A 23,755-nucleotide genomic window follows, 5' to 3' on the forward strand; every position below is an offset into this window, starting at 1 on the left:
TGAACTGCAATCAACTTTGGGCCTCACAAAAATGATCAATCCCTGTATTAAACTGAAACTTTCCACTGCCAGTCTTTTGGTAGAACTCAAGGATCTGGCTGGCGGGTGGACCAGCCTCAGAAGCTGGCACAGTCCAATAATGCCTGAAAGAGAAAGTGGTGGCTCAGGAAGCTAGAAAATTTGCATTCCGGAGACAGCTGCTGGTCTGCAGGGAAAGGATCTGGCTGCCTGGATTTCCTTTCTGGCCCCATTAGCCCCTTGTCCCACCCTACCATATTCCCTATGGCTATCAACTGTTCTGGTTTGCCCAAAACGATCTCCTTTTGCAGCACTGGATATCCCCCAGTCCTAGGGCAAACCTGGACAGTGCGTCAGCCTACCCCTACAACTTTTTCAGGACTGATGTGCAGGGGTAAGACTTCTTTAAGAGGTAAGCTAGACTTCTTTTCTGAGATTTGGCTTAGGCCTCCACAAGGCCTAACAATTTATGACTACAGCTTCTCAGAAGGTCTGTCTGTGTCTGTGGAAACCAAATGAGGGAAAGTTTGCAGACTGTGCACTTCTTCAGGGTAGCTGGTTGCAAATTCCTGTCTATGGGCTGCTATTGTGTGATTCAGGGATAGGGCAGGGCATCTGAACTTGGCCAGCAGTTATCCTGATTACACTGCAAAGACTGTAGGTTCACTCTATTCTGTGAACTGTAGTGGCCACAGGGAAGGAACCCTTGTCACCCAGAATACCTCTCTAAGTGTTACTTGTAAGATCAGGCTATAACCCCATCTTGGAGACAACGGCACTGTGTTGAGAGCAGGGCCCTCCAATTTAAACATCTGACAGCCTCCACTGTAGAGCTCTGGAGTATCTAGTATGCCTGGGCCCTCAGGCACCACGTCCTACTAGCCCCCACTCCCAAGGCAGGAACCTTTCCTCAGGACTTTTCAACCAGGCCAAGGACAAACTGCTGGGACCTGCTCAGAAATTTGTATGCCAGCCAGTAGCACCCCCTTTCTCCTCAAAGTAACCTTGGGGACTTATCAATTGGCCTCCCCCTACTGTCCCCAGAGGCATTTCAAAGGCATTTTGGAACACTCTTGGCATGTAGAAGTGAGAGTACATGCTCATCACCTGTGGAATGTGTTGGGTGAAAACTGCCTTTTCCAGCCCCAGGGGATGGAGGATTCCACTCCATTGTGGGTGTGTCCTTGGACCTGGAGGTTGCTCTGGTGGGGGTGTACACGGGGATGGGAGTTACCTGTGAGCTGAGGAGGAGGTTGCCCAATAAGTGAAGCTTCTATCTGACTCTCTTAACCCAGCAGGCCCTTTCCTAGCTGGGAGCTTAAGCCACCCAAACCTTTTGAGACTTTTTGGGCAGTTTTGTAACCCAGCTATGAAGGCCCCTCTCTGGGTCAGCTTGAAAGTGCCATGCTCACAGCTGGGGTGCAGAGAGAGCTGCTGTGGGCATAAGTAGCCCTCAATCTCCTGCTTGACATGCCCTATCTCCTTCTGCAGCCCATTGCTCAGTACATGGAGACATGTGGTCCTGATTCCCCTAAGCGAGGCCAGCCATGTTGCTATTAATGGGTATCTTTGGGTATCCTCCCAAAAGGCCCAGGCACAACTTGTGGACAGGAGAGTGGAAATGTGGCCCTAGTTGGTTGAGTCCTGGTTTGTGGGTCAGGGCCAGACCCTAAAAGTGAGGAGAAGCATCCCTGGAGGTCAGGAGTAAAGCTGCAGTGTTTATAGAGTGAATGCCTTCAAGCAGCACAGGGGTTTCTGCAGCAAGAAGCTACCTTTGCCAGGCCCTGCATTTGCTACAGTGTCTGGCCCCCAGCACAGGTCAGGGTTGGGGACTGACACCAAATGTGACAATGGCAAGTGGTGGTGAAGCCTCCCTCAGACCTTGTGGGCACAGCTCTGGTTGAAGTGGCAGGGGAGAGATCAAGCTTGTAGTCCTGGGGGATGGCGAGTCTGAGCAAAATGATATATTTAACATCAAATATACTCAAGGACTATTAGGATTAAGTATTCAAGATGAAGGGAGAAGCGAAACCCTCTGAGCCGTGGATGAGGCATCTCATTAGAAGCAGCCGCTCTTCTATTTCGTCAAAGCCTCACTTCCCTTCCTAGGAGAGAAGATGGGCTGCAGCATCTCTACCAATTTGCCACCCTGTCAAGCACTGGGGTCTCTCAGGGTGGAAGGGGCAAGACCTAGCATCCAGGTCTCCTTTGTACAAGATAATCCTCCCCATTGTTCAGAGTGCCACCGTTTACAAAGCACATTCACATGCATTATCTCATCTGATCCCTACAGTCTCCTTAGAGACAGGAAGAGTAAGTGTCCTACTTCATACACAGGGAAACTGAGGCCCAAGGGGAGAAACCAACTTACTATGGTCCATCATCCTTAATTGGCAGAGATGAGATAGAATCCCATCTGGTGGCCCTTTGGTACTCCAGAGACTTCAGCTTCCTTCTCTTTGCCTGGGTCTAGTCCTAAGAAGTGGCTGCTGAAACCAAATCCCCAGCACATATATATCTGGAGCCTTTTATTGCCCTGGAGGAAAAGCATTATTTTCACCTTCTCTGGAGCTCTTACTGTTTGGGGGGTGAGGAAGCTCTTGGAATTTAAAAATAGGTGGCCTTCCAGGAGTATGCAGCCTGGGCACCAGCCCCAGGGCTCTGAGGAGAAGCAGGGTCCCGGAAAAGAGATGGACACTGTCTCCTTTTCTGCCTTATGAGTTACAGAGTAAAAATTGTCGCCTCCATAACAGCAGCAGGAATCTTTATGTTGTTCACTGCTGTATCCTTAGTGCCTTAGACTAGTGCTTGGCACAAAGTACATGCTCAATAAATATTTGTGGAAGGAGAAAATATTCAGGGCCACACCATGCTTGATCAGAGAAGAGATGAGATAGGCTTCCCCACTCCATGGAATCAAGGTGTTCTTAGGAGCTGCTAGGGTCAAGGGTAGGCTATTAGACTCAGTGGGAGGTTTTGTGTCCCGCAGAGGGTTGACTTTGCCAGACAATCCTGAAATCAGCCAGAACCCCCAGGCAGGGCTTGTAGAAAGGGAGGGGACGGGATCAGAGAAATATCCCTCCAGTGAAGAGAGAGAAATCAAGGCCCAGTGACTAGAAGTAACAGACCCAGGTCGTCAGACAGTCTGACATCGGAGAACCGGACCCTGGGACGAGAGCGGAGCCACGCGCCGAGCTGGGGTCGAGAGGCCTCCAGGTGGCGCTGCGGAGCCGGGCAGCCGCGCGTCTCCACTCCCCATTAACCCGGGAGGGAGGGGGACCTCGCGAAATGTGTGCATTTATTCAGTAGCAGGAGTGCAAACCTCATACATTGAGGGAGAAAGGCAGCGGGAGACGGCCGCCGAGATTCCCCCATCTCTTTGAATATAATTTTAGATTGAGATTCAGATTAAATCCGAGGGGAAAACACTTTATGAGGCTGAAAGCTGTGTCGTTGCCAGAGCCAGGGTTATGAGCTATCAAATGCAATTACATTAAGACAGATTATACTGGGCAAATTGAGCCATTTAGAAGGTGAGAATCAAAGAAACGGCTCTGATCCTCTCTTCCCCCTTCTCTCTCCCTCTCCCTCTCTCTCTCTCTTTCTAAATTGCAGTTCGTAGTTCCTTGCAATTCTGAGGCACAAAAGTAGGTGAGACTGCTTTTGTATCTGCGAAGTGCTTCACTCCTGAATGTAATTCTAGCTGAGTGCAATCTAGGTTAAGAGCCGGACAAGCGGGTAATTAGAGCCCGCTCGCTACCCGAGGACCGGCCGCCCCGCCAAGCGCTACCCGAGTCGGCGCCCTTCTCCCGGCCGAGCCGAGCTGCGGCTGGACACGGAGCGCCCGAGATGATGGTGCTGGACAAGGAGGACGGTAGGTGGCGGGCGGGGGTCCCGACGCCCCCAACCCCCTCCCCCTCCCCCGCCGCGGCGCGCGGGAACATATGCAGGGGCATAGGCGCTCACTTGCTGTGCTCAGCCAAGATCGCAGAGCCGCAGCGTGCAACCGGCTTGGGCCGGGGTGGGACAGGGTGGGGTGAGCGAGCCCCGGGCCGCGCGCACCCCCACCCCCACCCCGGGATTCCGGCTGAGAGCTGGCGAGCTGTGCGCTGGCCGCGTGATGCGCGGTGGGGCCGCGTGGAGGCTCCGGCTGCCCTCGGATCTCCGCGCCGTGGCGGTTCGCGTTGAGCATTTGGTTTCTGCGGCTGCTCCTCTCACCGCAGCCATCACCCTTGCGCCGCCCGCGTAACCCGAGAGGCGCTGGGCGCAAAACAAATCAACGGCTTCGGGGAGAATCGGACTCCAGAGCGTGGGGCAAGCGGGAGGACGGCGCGAAAAGCCGGGTGCTTAGTACGCGAGGAGAAAACCAGTTGGGCCCTCCGGGGCACAGCTACGACGAGTGTGAGTCGGTGAGAAGGACACCTCCCGTGCTGGCCCACTATCTCTGCCCCAGAACGCGGAGGTGGGAGTTTGGCCCAGAGGAAGAGTGTCCCACCCAGGCCAGTAGCTTGCCTTTTGAGAGTGACATAGACCTTACTTGGTCAAGGGCCTCGGAGCATCTCCCAAGACCTCAGGGTCAAGAGGTCGAAACACAGGTGCCCTGTGGTTGCTGGAAGCCACCAGCAAGCAGGTTGCTTCATAAACCCGAAAGACTTACTGACTGGAGTGCCTTGCAGAAGAGTCATATATGGTTAGGGACCCCAATCCCCTTGAGGGTAAAACACAGTGTATGTCCTCTGACCTAAGACAGGCCCCCAGGGTCTGGAGAGTGACCATATTCTGGTATCCTAGGCCCTTGTGCCCTGTAGGTGAGGCTCATGTGGTTTTGTAGGGAGAAATGGACATGATTGTTGGCACCTGCACTGCTGCTGGCATCTGTCTTTGGTGCGAACCTGAAAAGGTGAGCTTGCTGGGAGTCGGCAGGCATCCCCTAGAGTGTTGTGACTGTCCTTCATTGGGCTATGCCCTCTGTTCACCCAGGCAGTGATGTCATTGACATGATCTTTGTAAAGACTGGAAGTGACTTGTTCAAGGTCACACAGAATGTTCACTTTGACAGTACCACACTCTGATGCCTCGGTCTGTCTATGCCTTCGGAAACATCTGAATTTGAAGGGGTCTTTAAAATGTCTGGCTTAGAAGTAGCATGTAGGGGAACCCTGGGGCTGATAAGCCCATAAAGTCTGGTTCTTGGCATGCATGTAGAAAGAGGAAAGCAGGTGGGGGAACTAAATCCTTTTAGACTGATCGAAGCTTGATATCATCTCCACTCTTCTGAATTCACAGACTGCCTCCCCGTCAACGGCCCTAAACCCGGTGTGAACCATTAGAGGATTGGACTGGTGCCATTTTACGTAGAATGGAAAGGAGAAGGGGTCTGAGGTCAGGCCTGACAGGCAGGGGAAGGCCTTGATTTGGCTCCTTTTGACACTAACACTGTGTTACCTTGGATCAGTCATGTCCATCCCTAGACTTGTCTCTCTTGGTGAAAATGAAGGACTTGTAGAAGCCAGCACAGATGGTCCTTCCTCTTAGGGGGAGCATGTAGAAATCAGGATGCATCTTTAGCTTGGCTCCACAGGTCTAAGCTAGGAATCCAGAAGACCAGAGTTCTGTACCAGGGAGGCTTCAGGCCAGGGAGATTGGTCTCATGCCAACAAGATGGCACCCTCACCTCCACCCAGGGACTGGAGCTGAATGTCTGATCAGGTCCTTTAGAGTGCCTTGGGCTCTGATAATACTAAGAGTTTCAAATGAGCGCTGAGTGGGAATGGATCTCTAGAGCCTTCTGGCTGCAGTGCACCTCAGAGTATGTATTTCCCCTAGTTCCTGCCAGAACTGCAGAGGAGAGTTCAAGATGCCTCTCACCTTCCACCTGTCCATTCTGAACAATATGGTGCCTGCTATTGTTCATTCTCTTGGACTGTGGGGTCTATTACAGCACAAGGAAGACAAGTGATTGGGGTCCTGAGCAACCACCAAATTCTTGTCCTTCCCAGCCTAAAACTGTCCTTATGAGCCTTTCTGCTCATAAAACTGTATTCCATTCCCCATTAGAGTCTGACCTTCCCCATTTCCAGGAAACCTTGAAGGTATACCTTCATTCCTGGAGGGAGAAAGTCTCTGGATTCACTCACTTGCCCCTCCACACCCACAGTCTAACTTCTTGTATACTTAAGCACTCCCAGCAGGTGGCCATCTGAGCTGGGTGGCTGCTTGGCTCTGTTGGTCCTAAGGAGTACGTTCCTTAGGGCTGTACCCAGCACCCTTTGTCTGGCTGCAGCAGGGACTCCAGGCTCCTATTAGCCACCCCCAAAGCCTTTTCTCCACCTGACAGCATCTTGTCAGGAGAGGCTGGGGCTCCACTGGTTGAAGTCAGGTCTGCCAGCTGCTGAGGACCAAAGCTTTTTCTCTGCTGGGCTGCAGGGCTTTCATGTTGTACTTCTGAAAGATAATAAAATATCAATCGTTTTGCCGTAGCAACGGGTTTAAGAGACTTTCTGAAGTATTGAATCGTCAGAAAAAAAAAATTTTTTTTTTGCTTTTAAGCACAGTGCATTATTAATAAAGTAATCCATTAGGTCGAGCAGTGAAGGGTCACCACAGAGACAGAAAGATCTGTTTTGCAAATGGTTAAACTTCGGGTTTTAAGATTAATTGCTTTCATTTGCGCTTGCTCTTGGCCTAGCTATCTCCACTTTACTGGAACTCAGGGTCCGGGCTTTCTAAATGTTGCTGGGTCTGACTGTCAGCGAAAGGGAGCTTGAGCTCCAACTTCCCAGGAGAAACAGCCTGTCTTCTCCTGGAACCTGCAGTTTGGGCTGGCACCAGAATGTGGGCCTTTACCAGGAGATTTGAAGTCCCAGGGGAGAAAAGGGAGGTACTGCACTGAACCCTGAGAATCAAATTAGGTCTCAGCTATTGAAGAAGAGGCCCTTGAGTGGGGACGGACAGAACAGTGACATCTTGAGCCATGTGGGCCTAGGGAAGAGAGGATGCTGAGGGCATCCAGCTGGGAATGCTGGCATGTTCCCAGGTGCATGCGGGAGAAGGGCAAGATTGGATATAAATGGCCTCTGTAAAGGCTCAGCAGGATGGCTGGGGTGACCACAGGAAGCAGCAGGCAGATTGTGGAACTAAACACCAGACATGATTCCTAAAGCATTTTTAATAAGTAAAAATTGCTTAAGGAGAACGGAGCTGGGTTGAGGAGGACCAGACAGTGGAGTCGTCAATTGTTAATGACCGCTAGGAGCACAGCCACCACAACTGACTTGGTTTGTCTAAGAGACAGGCGCTTGGCTACTGACCAACCCCTGTTCAGTCACCAGCAGGACCTCTGTGGATATCCCATCACAGCCTGGACTATGGAGGGTCACTGGGCCTCTCTTGACAGTGTGGCCTGGACCTCCCGGGCCCTAGAGATAGAGTTAGGGAATAGGCCCTGATGCTGTTCCATGCCAGACACCCCAGCCTGCTGGTAGGACAGAAAGGCAGAGCCCATCAGGCACTGCTGCCTGATGAGGGCTAGTAAAGGCCTATTGAGGCTGGCAGAGTGAGGACTAGACCTGGCATTTGCTGGGTACCTAGAAGGAGGGAGTTGTCTCCATGTCTCCATTTGCAACTGCCACAACCAGTGCCAGCAGCAGCATCTCCTCACTGGTGGGAATGAGGGGTCAGAAATCTTGAGTGGCATATGCAGCTGCTTCTCCTTCCTGCCCAGACTCAGCCAGGCAGAGTCTGTAAAGATGGGTCTCCCCTACCCTCTTCTGAAGCTTTGGGTAAAGAGGTGCCTCTGTTCTCTGCACTTCCATTCATTTGCCCACACAGAGCACTAAAGGAGGGGGAGGACAGGGAAACAACATAAATTGGTCTGTCGTCCAGAATCCATGTCTCGCTAATGTACCCAGATTAACTCAACTGTAAATTGTCTCCTTGGATGGCGGTGTCTTGCTAAAAGTTTCCCATATGATTCATGATTTGGATTGCTTTTAACGGCTATTGGCTAAGCAAGCCGGTGACTGTACAAGGTGATGCAATTGGCATTAGCGAGGGGAGGCACGGGAGCGTGTAATGCAGTCAATACTGCATTAACTACTGATGCCCAATTACAGGGAGCAGGAGAGAGCCTTTCAGGAGCATTAGGACTGGGGAAGCTGAGATCACTGGCCGCTGCTTGCCTAAAAGCTTCACCCTTTGCATGCCGGGGCTCAGCACTGCCATGGCCACTCGCTTGGCCTCTGTGACTGTTGGAGCTGCTTTTCTTTCTTGCTGTCTCTCTGAACATGTCCCACAAAGATGCTTTTAGCACATTGAAATGTGTAATTGCCTAGAGCTGGGGGCCTGCCTCTCATCCCTCCTGAGAATTGATTCCCTACCCTATCCTGTGTCCCAGAGTTAGACCAGGTGACTGTCGTACCCTTTTCATTTAAGGTTCCTCTCATCAGTCCCATTAGTGAGCAGGATCTAGAGGAGCCTAGTTTGGTCTTTTGCCCTTGGAACAGACAGATGATTGCCAGTGAGCACTGGCACCTGACCCTCTGTGGTCATGGGCAGAGGAGACACAAGGTTCAGCCTCAGCTCAGCTAGGCTGCCAGCTCAAGGCTGCCCAAATTGGGAAATGACTGTAGTTGGATAGGCTGTGTTGGAGCGACCTGAGGAAGCTGAACAGGCAGTGACCTGAGCTTCACTGGGGTCCTGAGCAGATGTGGGTGCGTAGAGTTAGGGGCCTCTTCCAGAGCTGCACCTCACAGGAGGCAGTGCTACTTTCATGTAGCCAGGAGGCCAGGGATATTTGGACTTACCTCTAGAGGCCACAAGCCTCCTGGAAAGCCCTGATATTAGGTCATTGAGAAGATTGGAAGGAATTAGGACAAAAGGTGGAGAAAGGGGTATAGGTGCCTCTGTGTGTCATTAGACCTGCTGCTACCTCTACCTGCATGCTAAACTGTGCAGGTACTATTTCCCCTGGCTTTGTGTTTCATGCTCACTCAACACTGAGTTTGCTTTCCCTCCATACTTCCTCACCTTTACCACAAGAACAGCCATATCTAACAAGTTTGTTATAAGGATTAAGTGAGATACTGTTCATGTACACCCTTGATCCACAGGAAGCCTCATAGCTGTGTGAAGCAATGTTGTTCCCTGATCAGTTTCAGTATAATATGGAACAGTCCTGGGCCAAGTCCAGTGCCTTGTTCACTGATGAGCATTGGTTCCTCACTCTCCTTCCTCCAGTTCATCCATTATGGCAGACTGGCCTCATTTCTCAACACTTCCCAAATCCTCGAGGCAGGTAGCATCAAGAGAAAAGGCCTCCAAGATTACTCTTCGCAAGTCCTTCCACTTATAGGGGGAAGATCGAGGCTAAAAGAGGGTAAGAGAGTTGACCCAGGTTATGTGGCAGAGCCTAAGCATCTTCCTGAGTTCCATTCTCAGCTGCTATGCCCTCTGTCCTTGCCCCAAGGCATGATGAGACTGGGTACTAGAAAACCTGATGACAGAGAACATCAGCTGAACTAGGATGGCATGACTGGGTGTCTCATTCATCGCCTTAGCTAGCCTACTGTCAACCCAAGGGATATAGTTGTGTCCTCAGATGTAAGTACTGATGGACACTGGTCTGCTCCAGGTCTTTCAGACTGAAGAAGTCCTAGAGGTGCATTTAGTGTGTAGACCATCCAGCCTGACTTCTAACCTTCCTGCCCCACCTTCAAGGAGTGAAGGATATTGAAGTATGCTGGATATCCTCCTACCCCCAGACTTAGCTCTTCACAATGAGCTCAAATGAGATTTCCCAGCAGGTCCTTATTCAGCACAGGACTACACCATGGAGTCAACTTGCATTGGCTTGCAGGAGATGGTTTTGTGAATCTCTTCCCATTTCTGAGTTCAATGATATCACATCATTAGCTTGAAATCAACCATGGTGGGACTATCTACACCATGGAAACAAATCAGGGTTTTTCCTGGAGAGCTAGTGGTTAAGCATTTCTCAGCACATCACTGGATTACATTCATCTGGGCTCTTTACCTACCAGTTATTGTTCCACTATCTCCATCCTTCCACCCCACCCCCACCATCTCTCTCCTGGTGCTCATTACAGACTGAACCAGCCTCTGCTACCCTGGCATTTTGCCTGAGACTGACTGCCACCTCTACCATCACCCTAAACTTTGCATGTCTAATATGTCCACAGTGTTGGTGATCCATGGAGACCCAACATTTGCCACTGCACCCTTGCTCCTGACATGTCCTGGATCCTTTAGTTGACCATACTCAGAGACGTATCTACCTAGCAATAAGCTTATCTCTCATTGGTTGATGTGTGTTATTTTTGTATTCTAGCATGGGAACCCACAGTGGCTGATACAACTGGGAAATTAAAAACAAGTAGTGTGAGGTGTGGGCCGATTGGACCAGATTACAGGAGTAAATGCCCAATGTGGAGGCCTTCTGGGTCAGTCATTAGCTCCTAGCTGCTGCCCTGTCCCCTGGAGATCACCAGGACTTTCCTGAGTGCCCTGATATCTTCAGGTGCAGTCTGCTAGCATGATTCAGAAGACCTGGGTTCTAATCCCAACTGAGTGTTATGTGACTTCAGACAACTTACTAGAACTCAGTGTTCTGATCTCTGTAATAGGAGCAATACCTAAGTGGCACCTACTGTCCATATACACACACTGTCCATGATACACCAAGAAACCTCCTGCCTGTGTGAATTGACATAAGCACAGTGTAATCTCTTTAGCTTCAGCCTCTCTGTCTTCAGAGGTAATAAAAACAAAGTAGCTTTCATCTTATTGAACACTTAATTTTAAAATGAGGCATTGTGCTATGTATATGTATCAGTTATTGCTGCATCACCAATTACCCCAAATTCAGAGGTTCAAAATAATAAGGATTTATTTAGCTCAAAAACTATAGGTCAGTGATTTAGGCTAGGCTGGCTGAGTAGTTTTTCTGTTCTCAGCTGGGCTCACTCACACCTGAAGGGTGGAGGATGGCTGCTCAGTGGGATGCTGCATATCCCTCATCATTCAGCAGACTCATCTGACCTGTTCTTGTGGCAGAGAGGGGTCCAGGAAGAGTGAAAGCACACAGGCTTCTTGAGGTCAAGATTTGGTGTGGGGAGGTTGTCACTTCTGCTGCATTCCATAAGCCCAAATAAGTCACAAATCCAGCCTGAGGTCAAGGACTAGGGAAACAGATTCTACTCTTGAAGGCAGGAGGTGAGAAGTCATATTACAAAGGGCATGGATACTGGAAGTGATGGCGGTTGGGGCCATTTTTGTAGTCAATCTGCCATGCATCTTCCTTGTATGATCTCATTTAATACCCATGATGACCTTAGGAAGAAGCTACTATTATTGTCCCCTTTTTACAGATGAGAAAACTATAGTACAAAGAGCTTGAGTAATTGGTCCCAAGCCCCATAGTCCTTCAGTGCTGGGCTGTCTAAGAACCCAGGGGGTCTGACTACAGAATTGTGTGCTCATTCTGTGTTCTCTGCTGGCTTTCTTTTCCCACAGTCAGACTTGGAATTGGCGAGAGGAGCACTGAGCAAGTAGAGGGAGCCTTCCAGAGGATGACCTGGGTGGAAGGGAACCTTTTGTGGGGGCAGATTGTCAGGGGACTACCTTTGGAGTCCTGCCCCATTTCTCTAAGTGCAAGCTTTGAGGGGACCATATGACCAGCATCTTCCATCTTTTCCTCTCTGTCCTGCAAAGCCACTGGACAGACAGTTTGAAAGGGGGTGAAGCTTTGTGGTCAGCAGAGGTAACTTAAACCAAGCATATATGCAGATTTGACCTGGCAAGAATCAATTCTTTGGTTCACCCCTTGTCTCAAAACGGGGTGGTAAGTGGGCTGGTGAGAGGCCTGTGTACATTCATAAACCAGCTGATTGAAAAGCAATATTTCAGATAAATACAAGCCAGCGATCTATCAGTGGTTGTAATAAAACCCAGGCTTCAGGCTGTGATTTTATTTTGAAATAATAAGAATTGCTTGATTCTTTTTACTTGAGTTACCATGGTAATTCCGGCGTGGAGCAGTGTTATATTGATTTAGAAAGTGGACAGTAATATTTCTTTTGTGTTATTCTGTTTCTAGGCCTTGATTTCTAATTTCCACTTGGAGATTACTTTTATAAATTTCTTAAGTCCTTCCACTTTTTTTTCCCCCTCTCACAGTATAATTTTCCTCTCATACGCCGCTATGTTCTGAGCTTATTGGTTTGCTCTTATTTTAAATTAAACTTGCTGGTTTCAAATATTGAAATGACATCTTTGTCTGTGTCTGTACTTTGGTTTAGCAAAATATTACAGTCTGACGCTTTCTGCTTAATAATTTAAGGGAGGCATTCTGCTGGCCCTCACTGGGTGCTGATAACTCATGACTCAACCAACGCAGACCTTAAACTCCTGACATTTTAATATTGTGTGGCGGGAGCGGCTGCCCCTCTGCTCTGAGTCTCAGTGGAGAGAAATCCATGTGGTACCCCAGAAGGGAGTTTTAATAATTCAATTTTGCCGGTTGGCACAATGACTTGACAGCGGGTGGGAGACCCACCCTCCCCAGATGAGTGGGAGCAATGCAGTCCTGGGCTCCTGTGGCCCACAGCTGCTGCCCTGTTCCATCCTACCCTCCCTCTCTCCTAGGTCTTTAAGAACCCCCATCCCTGATAACAGATTTTCTGGGAACAGTTGGGTAGGGTTGCCTGTGGGTGCCACAAGAATATGTGCACTCTCTGCTTCTTGGCTTTCCTCTTTGTTAAACGAGTGGGGCTAGCCTGGGGTCTAATCCTTTCTCTGCTTAGTAATTCTAGTGAGTAGATTTTAATAGTCATTCTAGCTATAAAATTGGTATGATTTCAGCCACCGTTAAGGTCTGTTGAGACTATCAGGCAAAGGTCTGACAGTCTTGTGGATGGTAGGTACCATTCCCCTAACATTCTAGGGTTTTGGTGAGAAACAAAGAGAAAGTGGAAGTGGATGTGCTTTGACAAGCTTGCTCTGCTCCCAGCCAGCCTGAGTTCCTGAGCTCTTAAGAAAGGACCCAGGGCTACCACCCCCTGAGGAGGTAGGTCATATCCACCCTCTTCCCTAGTCTGCCCACTCAAAGCAGAAATCTGGGGTTTGGAGACAGGGTTGTGTCCTCTGGGTCCCTCTCACAGCACTCCATAGCAAGGCCTGTGCTCTCCAAGGAAGCTCACAGCAATGCAGGTTGTGGGGCAGAGATCTGTCTGCATGACCCCTCACCCCTGAAAGGCAAGAGGAAAGGTCTCTCCTATCCTAAGTGTGCAGACTAATGTGGTGGTGTGTTTGCTCTGAAACAAATTACTTCAAAACTTAGCAGCTTAATGCAACACACATTTATTCTCTCATTTCTGTGGGACAGGAACCTGAGGCAGCTTAACTGGGTCCTCAGAGTTTCTCACAGACTGTAATCAAGGTGTTAGACAGGGGCCACATTCTTGTCTCAAGATCCATGGGGAAGGAGCCACCTTCAAACTCACTTATCTGGCTGCTATCAGGATTTATTTCTTCATGGGCTGGGGGACTGAGGGCCTCAATTCCTTGTTGACTTCTGGCTGCCTTTTTCTCCATGCCATGTGTGACACTCCAGCATAGCAGCATGCTTCCTTAACACCATCAAGAGAGAGTGTCTGCTCACAAGAAGGAAGTCACGCAGTCTTATAACCTCATCACAGAGGTGACATTCCATTATTTTTGGTGTGTTTTCTTCCTTGGGAGCAAGTCACTAGGTCTAGCCCACAATTAAGGAAGCTGGGTGCATTATACAAGGGCATGAATGCCAAAGATGGGGTTTTTGGGAACTGTCTTAACAACTGGCCCTCCATGAGAGGTCAGCCTCTGCAGTAACACCTCTGCTACAGGTGTTCAACAGGTCAGCTTCCCCTGGAGTCATCAGCATGACTAGGGAAGGCCACGTCACCAGTCAGCTCCAACCAAGGAGGCCACAGATGTCTCATGATCTTTCATTTCATCTTCATAGCACCTTAAGAGCCTGGAAAGACAAATATTAGCTAGGCCCATTTTGCAGAGGAGTAGGCTGTACCCATGACACCTGCCTGGGTTGCCCCAGTAAGTTGGCATGTGACAGTTCAGAGGAACAAGGCCCCTGCCTGCTATGAACCTGGAAAGATGGTGAGAAGAACACTCCCAGGCGTTTCCTGGCCCTAGTGGTGAGAGGGGATAGTGTTGATTGTGTGTGGACACACACACACACACACACACACACACAGGGGCATGCACACCTTCAGGTTGGAACTGGAGACTGCTGGGTTCCCTTTTTTTTATATGGTAAGTGTGCCAAGGCTAGTAGGGTCCTGTGGACCATTCATTCAGGGCCTCTCTTCTCCTTTAGTGGTTGATCACCAGACCCTTGGAGGAGAGGTGGGGGTGGTCCTGGTGGGGGTGATCCTTTGTGACCCAGCCTGCCACAACTGTTGACAGAGGGCCTCCCTTCCCCCTGCATATTTCTAGGTGAGGTGGAGTCAGGTCTGTGAGGAAACTGGGCAGAGGTGGCTTCCCCGGCTCCTCATGAGGGAGCGGGGTTCTTATGGGCTGAAGCACTTTGTCAGCTGCCCAGGGAGCATGGGGCTGGAAGCAGAACCCTTGCAACCATGTCCTGGCACTATCACCACCTTGTAGTGTGTTCCTTCCCCTTGCTGCTGTTGGACAAGGAACCATGACTATAGGGCAAGAGGCCAGCAGGAAAGGGACCCTATGGAAGCTTCTTTTTCTTCCTTTGGTCTCCTGGGGTCAGGAGTCTCAGAATTCCCAGGTGAGAGCATTTGTGCCTCCTCCTTCCTGTCCCCAGCCTTCTACACTTGGTCTTGCCACATTAGAGTCCAGGTCAAAGGGCGATAGCCCCTGCTGTTTCCTGGTAGGGTAGAGTCTCAACTAGGAGACAGAGGCCAAGGAGTGGAAGTCACAACCCTGGGCTGAGAGCCCAAAGATCACTTCCATCCTTTCTTTCTTTCTTTTCTTTTTTCTTTTTTTTTTTTTTTGTTCTTCCTGTGATGCTGGGGATTGAACCCAGGGCCTTGTGCATGTGAGGCAAGCACTTTACTAACTGAGCTATATCCCTAGCCCAATACTTCCCTCCTTTTATGGCCAAGAAAACTGAGGCACCCAGAAGCTTCTGATTCCTGCTCAGCTCCCTGTGTCTGAGATACTTTCCGAATAGAAAAGCCTGGGGCCCAATAGAAGCTGTGTGAAGCCCAGCCTGAGGCCCCATCTCTGCCTGTCAGTCAGAGGTTAACTGTTCCAGGCAGCTGTGTTCCCATCAGAAGCCATTTCACATCTGTGAGGCATCATTCACATTCAGGAGCCTGGGAAGCAGTGGGCAGTGGGCAGGGCTCCCTGGGGCACTGGGTTCCAGCCTGGCATGCCACCCAAGCACAGAATGCAATGTTTTTACCTGCCTTTTGGCCCCAAGGATGTTTTCACACTTCTCTTTGATCTTCAGACTGCTTTATCAGATCAGTGCAAAAATGTGCCTTATACAATGAGAATAATATCTCATTAGTATTAGTAAGAATGCAAAAAAAAAAAAATCCAGGAAAAAATTAAAATCAGTTGAAATAATTAACACAAAGAAAACTGGCAACAGCTAAGACTGCACCTGGTAAAATATGATATTGACTAAAAATTGACAGAAGAATCAAAGCTTCCCGACAAAATTTAGATCTGCAGAAGTTGGCTCCAGAAACATTTTCTGGCAGAAATAATTGCCACAAAAGAAATCTCAACAGCAGCAAAAGCCTAATTTATAAGATTTGACATGAACCCAAACTGATCAGGAACCAAATAGTCACATAAAATTTTTAAAATCATTGATTCCAAAGAAAAGAGTCCTAATAAGTTAAAAACAGGGGTGGAGGTAGAAATGACTCAACGCTATTGAAGAGGAAATTGATTAAGGAAATAAGTTGATTTAGTGAAGTTTATTAAGAACTATTTCTTATTTTAATTTTTTTTATAGTTTTAGATAGACAGTATGCCTTTATTTTGTTTATTTTTAATGCAGTGCTAAGGATGGAACCCAATGCCTCACACATGCTAGGCAAGTTCTCTGCCCCTGAGCTATATACTCCCAGCCCCAAGAACTATTTCTTGATGAAAAAACAGGGTTGGCATAATTGTAACCAAAATACGAGTGTCAGGGACCACCCTAGCTCCTTCTTGACCTCCTTCATTTCCATCTGCACTTGCATTCTAGGCCTGAGTGGAGGGGCCACAAGGGGTCTGGATTGGTCTGGGTTCATCAGAGAGGAGGTAGTTGAAGAACCCCCAAGAGCACCAGCCAATAGTGGATGCTTAATAAATATTTGTTGAATAGTGAATAAATGAGTGAGTTAACAGGTAAAGGAGGTCAAGGGGGAAAAAAGAAAAGAATAAGGATTCCTTTGTCCCAGAGAGAGAGAGAACAAGGAACCCTGAGTTGGTAGCCAGAGAGGTCAGTGGGGCTGGAGCTCAGAGTGCCCTCGAGATGGCTGCAGTTATGGTCAGTGTCGGCAGGGTCACTCTGTGCACAGCTGTGCAGGCCATGGTTAGGAGTTGGAATTTTATGGCTAAGGTCAATGGGAAGTCTTTGAAGGGTTTTAGGCAGAATCAAGACTCATGATCAGATTGACATTTTATTAAGATCATTTGGGCTACTCTTTGGAAAATAAATTGGAAGTGATAAAACTAGAAGCCAGAAAAGTACACTATATGTGGTGGGTCTTTCCTTTTCAGCTTTATGGGTGACTCCCCAGCTTTATGGGTGACCTCCTCCAGTTGACTGCCCCAGGCTCCTCCTGGCCTTCCTTCAGTTTTCCTTCTGTACTCGCACTCGCCTATGGGTGAAGGGGAGAAATGCAGATTTGAAATCTTTAGAATTCTTTAAAAGAAACAACAGCTTCATGAGGGCATGACTAATTACTGCAGAGGTAGCCTGCTTCGGGCTTGGAGGGTAACAAGCAGAGCTCTTTATCCTAGTCCTGCTCTGCTGTTCCTTGACTGTGAGATCTCAGGCAAGTGTTGATCTATCACCTACTACTGCATGACCCTGGTCAAATCACTTAACCTCTCTGAGCCTCAGTTTCCTTATATATAAATTAGGGCCCAGCACATCCTCCCTGTCTCCTACCCTGAACTCAAATAAGAAGCAATGCTTTCATATGTCTTCTCAGCTGGACAGCACTGTGCTCACCTGAAGAATTGTTGGTGAGAACAGTGACTGTAGGAAGCAAGGAGTACCTGTGACATTTGTTCCTGCCTTCTCACCCCTGAGAGGTCTTCTCAGCCCTAGGCTCCCCAGAACTTTGGAAATAAAATTGGAGACGTTAGAAGTTAGTTCCTAAGATAATACTACATGATGAATCTACGGAGACTCAAGAACCAACCTCATGCCTAGAAAATGGGCATGTGTCCCTTTACCTCAAGGTCCAGTTATCCCTCTCAAGTGATCACAGTTGTCCTATTCCATCTTGGGCTCTTTCCACATGCAAGAGACTTGGAGACTGACCTGAAACCCTGATGGCCATGCTTCTCTCAGCATGACCCTGGTTATTCCCTAGATTTGGCGGATGAGGGTGTGGTGGGGCGTGCTCCCCCTGATGGCCTAGATACTCCATGTTTCTGAGAGTCACCCTCTGAGACTAGTCACAAAAGGGCACTGTCCCCAGCCTAGACACAGTGCTCTCTTCTTCCAAAAGTATCCTTAGTGCCTTCCTTCCAGGCCCCATGCCCTGGATCTGAGCTTATACATGGTACCCCAGGCTGGACCCACAGGTCCCTCTCCCAGCCTCCATTGTGACCCTGTTCACTGTGCACATGACATTATGCACATGTCGCTTGTGGTACCCTACATAAGACAGGCTCACAGTCCTGAAAGAAAGACTCTCTCCTGTGGGCAAGCCCATTCACAGACAGGCCATAGTCCTTGAAGGATGCAGAAATTTCAACAAATTTGGAAAGATAAAACAGTGGAAAGATGAATACAGTGGTAGAAGCAAAGGGATTGGAGAAGAGCATGGGATCCAGTGAGGTCTGAGTTTCCTGGGGAGCAGACCTGGAAAAGTGGGTGGAGTCAGATTTCTGCATGCAGAGGGAAGACTGGGAACAGGAAAGGAGAGAGGTACTCTGGAATCCTTGTCTCCCTATGGTTGACCAGGGCTTGGCCTTCCTGTGAGACCAGGACTCAATATTTTATGAATCAGTCTCTCCTGTTCTTAAGGAAATATTTATTTTATCATTGTTACATGACAACTTTATTGAGATGTAAATTGCATACCACAAAATTAACTTTTTAAAAACCAGGAAATCTAGTGTCTTTTAGTATATTTGTAGGGTTGTACAATCATCACCATTATCTAATTTGAGAACATTCTCATCACTTGAAAAAGAAACCCTGTACCCATTAGCAGTCACTTCCCAATCTTCCCTCCCTGGCAACCACTAATCTACTTTCTGTCTCTATAGATTCGCCTATTCTGGACATTTCATATAAATGGAATCACAATATGTGGTTTTTGTATCTGGCATCTTTACTAGCATATTTTCAGGGTTCATCCATGTTGCAACATATGCTGGTACTTTGTTACTTTTTATGGTCAAATAATATTCCTGTGTGTGTGTGTGTGTGTGTGTGTGTGTGTAATATTTTATCCATTTGTCAATTGATGGACATTTTAGTTGTTTCTGCATTTTGGCAATCATGAATAATACTGCTATGAACATTCATAGATGTAAAAGTTTTTGTGTAGGACTGTTTTTTCACTTCTCTTGGGCATATTCTTAGGAGTAGAATTGCTGGATCATATGAAAACTCTATGTTTAGGGATATTTGTTTTTAAATTTAAATGAACAGTGCAAGAGAATTTAAGAGAGACCATCCTTGGATGTCTGAGCTTCCAGAAGGGAAGTTACCTGGCAGCCTGGGCTTCTGAGGTTTGGTGGAAGCTGGGGTGAGTCCTTTCCTCTCTTGGCTTCAGTTTTCCAATCTGAGAAATGGGATTGATCCTGCTCTCTTCTCGTCTCAGGGACTTTTAAAGTAAGTAGTAAGTACTACTACCACAGCCTGTCAAGGATCACAAAGCATTCTGCTTTACCAGTTCCACTTCTGATGAGGAAGCCAAAGAGAGGCTAAAAGACTTGACCGAGTTTACCTTGTTGGTCAGTAGTACAGCCTGAACTCAAACCCACACACATCAGTTTCCAAGTCCCTGCTTGAGATGTGTCTCAGAGCAAGACAAGGGCCTGCCTGAGCAGCTGCCATGTTCTCTGCTCCAACCTGAGGGCTGGGAAGTCAGGCCTCAGAAACGGCCAGGTGTGAGCTCTAAGGCAGGGCTCACTATAGCAGGAGGAACAAGGACTTTGTAAAAGTCTGCTTTTTAACTGTGAGACTTCAAGTAAGTTGTTCTATCTCTCTGAGCCTCAGTTTCCCCATCCATATAATCAAAGCAATAATTATAATTAATAGCAACTGGAACAAGCATTTGATAAAAAATTGACATGAAATGACAGGCACACAGAAGACAAGAGGTAGAAGTTTCTAGACACACAAGAAGGGTTGAAAAAGGTTGTAGGGTTTTGCGTAACTATCAAGGAGAAGTGACTGGCTTCTGGGCTGGTCAGAGCAAGCTTTAAGGAGATCTCACTCGGAATGGCCAGGAGGGTGAGCAGAAGGTGGAAGGTCCCCTGGGTGGTCCTAGAGTTTTCCAGCCTGGGGCTGTCAGAAAACAGGAGGGATTTGCAGGGAGCTAGAGTGACCTCTGTCTTAAGGAGTGCTTGTGGCTAGTCCTGCTGGTGCCCCAATCTTTGCCCCCACCCTGCCTGCAGATGCCTGAGTGGGGGCTTGCATGACTGCCTCAGTTAGCCTGAGTGGTAATAAAACACTTTAAATTTATTGTGACATTTGGATTTAATTAAAAAGTACACACTTAGGGAAGTAGAACATAATGGGGAGAGAGGCAGGGTGGCTTTTCCCCTCCTTTCTTCCCCAAACTAATTAGCGTTGTATTTTAAATTGTTTATGTGCCGCTAATCATCGTAATAAATCATTTATACTGAAAAAGACACACTCGGCTGTGCCCGCCGCGCGGGTTCCGCTCGCCGGGCTCTATCGCGAACAAATTGATCTGGAAGTGAATTTATTAACCACTGGGGAAGAAATCATTAGTGCTTTCTCTAAACATTCCCCAGGTACGCTTTATTGCCGCAGTTTATGCTGTAACTAAAAGGAGCATTACACAGGCCCACGTTGTAATTTCCTTGCAAAGCCAGCAGCCCTCTCCTGAGCTAGGGGGTAGGAGGGGTTGGGGAGTCCCAGCCTCCTCTCCCCTGTGTATCTGAGGGCCCTAGCCTTCTTTCCCACTGCTCATTCCCTGTGAAGGCTTTGCAGGGACCAGGCCTTGGTGCCTGTCCTGTTGTCTCTCACCTGCAGAATGATTCTCATCATGTGGGTTTATGTTTCAGGACTGTGGCTGAGAGGTGGCCTGGGGTTTGGAGGTTTACTGGGGTCAATGAAGCTTGTTATATATAGACTAGCTTCCCCACCCAGAGACTGGGAAGGCACCAGCTGTGGGCCAATCATAGGCTATAAGGAGCAAATGTGGCTTCCCAGGGACCCAAGCAGGATAGAGGTCTACAGCTTGGGCTGCCTGGAGCATCCTCTGTCAACCCAAGATTCAGAGACCTTTCTCTTTCAGACCCTGATGCCTTCTCCAGGGGTTGACTGGAGCATTCTATTCATGTTCCCAGTGAGACCCGCTGCCCTGTGCTTCCCTGTGACCTCACAGGTCAGTGTCCAGGCATGGCTTGACAGATGACAGACAGTGCAGATGTCAGCTACCTGACTACAGACACCACAAAGTGGCTAATACAGCCTGTGGCCATACCAGTAGCCACACTGGCCCTCTGACTCCCATGTGGGGGTTTCAGGCCCCTCTCTCTTCCCAGGGGCTGTGGGTTTTCTCTTGCCAGTCTTCTAAAAGGGACACTCTCATGTGAATAAGGACATTCTCCTGGAAACCCATTGCTGGTCTAGAATACAAATCTCTAATTGTCAGACTCCAAAACCCAGATTGTAAATGGCTTAATTCATTGGTGCCCCAAGAACCTTCTCAAGCCAGGTTGTAGTCCATAGGGGACTTGTCTTTAGCTCTTCTCTTCAGGACTGCAACAGTCCCCAGGGTCTGCACAGGAAGCCCCAGGGCAGTGGGATCTCAGCAGAAAACCAAGGGGTTCCTACCCCTGCTGTCCTGGGGGCAGGGCAGTTTCCCTACACCCCATGCCTCCCTCCTCTCACCCAGTCCAGTGGCTAGCAGATGGCTCTGGCTGCACTGAGAAGGAAGCAGGACCCAGCAGTTGGCTAGGCCAAGCCTGCCTGGAGGGTCCCCTCTATGCGCCTGGAGAGCACATTTAAAAGTTTGAATTCAAAATTGATTTTGAAGGGCCCTAATCTCTGATCCCCTGGCGCTCACGGTGTGTCTGCAGTTCCTGCCAGACTCTCGTTTTCTGGTTCAGCGCGTTGGTGCTCACATCCCTGATGCTGTGAAATTGAGACTCGTCTGAGAGTGTGTCCTCCTCCTCCTCTGTGGAGATTGCAGGCCCCTTGGGAGCCCTGTTTCATTAGATGGGTGACGCGGGCTTCAAGGGTGCCCAGGGAGCACCTGAATTGCTGTCTGGAGATGCTCTCAGATGCTTTCCCTCTGGTCCCCACAGCTATGTAGCTCCAGGCAGCATCCTGCCAAGGAACTTGGGCCCTGGCTCCTGCAGTCCAGGATGGTGTGGGGGACAGGAGATCCAGACAGAAAAAGGCTTGGACCTGAGGTTTTTAGTCACAAACTCCAGGACCGATTTCCTCCCACTGGCTCCCAGAGGCTCAAAATAGGACTTACAGGGAGTGAAGGAGGCTAGGTCTGTGTCTGGGAGGAGAAGAGCCCAGGTCAGAACTGCAGAGGAAAAGACTGACTTCTGGCCTTACATAAGACCTGCACTCGGTAGCTCTGCCTCTCCCTGAGGGGTGGATGGAGTATTTACAGGTGAAGTAGGCATAGAGCAAAGGTCTCTTTCCTCGTGGGTCTGCAGGGGCTGAAGGGAAGAATTTTGCTATTCCTTTATGGAAGGGATAAAGAGTTTGCCTTTGTATGAGTGTTGTCATTTTGTAGCTGAAATCCCGGATGTGCCTCTTATAAGCCTTGGTTGACATTGCAGGAGTACCTAGGTGCTGAGGCAGTTGGATCTGCATATTTTGTTATAGCCACAGGTGTCTTGGGATATGTGGCACAGGGACGACAACAAACCTGATCTAGGCCCCACTCTCTGGGGGAGCCTGCCAATCTGAATCAGCCCACTCTGGCCAGCAAAACTCTCACCAATAATCTCTAGATAGCTTCCACCCAGTCTCTTCATTCACTAATCAAACTGACATTTTAAAAGCAACCACTGTGGGGTTCAACGCTGTGGACACAATGGTAGACAAGACAGACAAGGCCCTAGGAACAGGCCTTCATGGGACTTCTGTTTGTCGGAAAAGAAACTGATCACTTCTTCAGGAAGCACACTGAAGAAGAAATAAAGTAATTATAATTTGTGATTAAAAACTCTGAAGGAAATGACCAGGGGTGGAGGGGATGAGGTGGGAGGAGCAGGTCATTTGAGGAAAAGAGGTAAAAAAGGCCTCTCTTGAGGAGACATTTAGGCCGAAGCTCCAGGAGGAGGAGTTGCCGACCCCTGAAGAAGTGAGGAAGATGTGTGCGTGTTTGAAGACTGAGGCGGGAAGGAGATCCAGAGCGAGGCTGGAGTTCGGTGTGACGGGGGAGGCGGGGCTTTGTAGGCTAGATGAAGAGCAGGGGTGCTATGCTCAAGCCCTGGAAGCTGTGGAAGGGTTCCGTGCTGAGCAGCGACCTTCCCTGAGTGTTCGGAGGGACTTCTCCCACTGATGAGTGAAGACTGGCTTGGGGACACTAATGAGGAAGGAGTTGTGGGCACTGACTCCAGGAGGCTGCTGGGGGCTCTGCTGATAGGGTGGTGAAAGGTGACGGTGGCTCTGGAAATGGAAAGAAGGTGGGACGGGTGCGGAAGGTGGCGGGGGAGAGGGCGAGGATGACGCCGAGTTTCTGCAGGAGCCTCTGGGCGGACGATGGTGTGGGTACCAAGAAGGGAGGCCAGGGGTGAGGGCACGGAGGCCAGGGTTAAGGGAGGAAGTCAGGAATCCTATTTGGAAGTGTTGCTTTTGGGATACATCTGAGGCTGTAGGCACACCCAAAAAACTGGAAGAGACGTCTGCCTCCCGCCGCTGATGACTATGCAGGGAACCTGAGCCTCGTTCCAAGGGAGCACGTGCAGCTTCCCGTGTGATCCCAGGTGAACCTGCTCCAGACCCTCGCTCAGCCTGTCCTCTGGGCCTTCCTGCAAGTTCTCAGCTGGGTCCCCACTACAGTCTGAATGTTTATGTCCCCCAAATTCCATATGTTGAAGCCTAATCTCCATGGTGATATCAGGAGGTGGGGCCCTGGGGAGGCGATTAGGTCAGAGGATGGAGCCTCATGAATGGAATCAGTGTCCTTATAAGTGGGACCCCAGAGAGCTCCCTCATCCCTCTGTCATGTGAGACGACAGCTGCCTGTGAACCAGGAAGCAGGCCCTCAGCACTCGGAGTCTGTCAGTGCCTTGATTATGGGATTCCTGACCTCTGGAAAGTAAGATCTAAGTTTCT

At 49.1% G+C, this 23,755-nt stretch overlaps 1 protein-coding gene across 2 annotated transcripts in view; it reads left to right on the forward strand.

Moving 5' to 3' along the window:
- LMO1 (LIM domain only 1) overlaps positions 1 to 23,755 on the forward strand; it is a 40,134-nt gene that overhangs the window by 1,084 nt on the left and 15,295 nt on the right. The window contains exon 2 of one of the 2 annotated variants that reach the window (XM_079103609.1): positions 3,634 to 3,892. The exons of the other annotated variant lie outside the window; for it this stretch is intronic. Coding sequence (XP_078959735.1) covers positions 3,868 to 3,892 — 25 coding nt within the window. The 5' untranslated portion in view covers positions 3,634 to 3,867. The remainder of the gene's footprint in view (positions 1 to 3,633; positions 3,893 to 23,755) is intronic. 2 annotated transcript variants of the gene reach the window in all.

Source organism: Sciurus vulgaris, assembly GCF_902686455.1.
Source record: "Sciurus vulgaris genome assembly, chromosome: 11".
Classification (NCBI taxonomy): domain Eukaryota; kingdom Metazoa; phylum Chordata; class Mammalia; order Rodentia; family Sciuridae; genus Sciurus; species Sciurus vulgaris.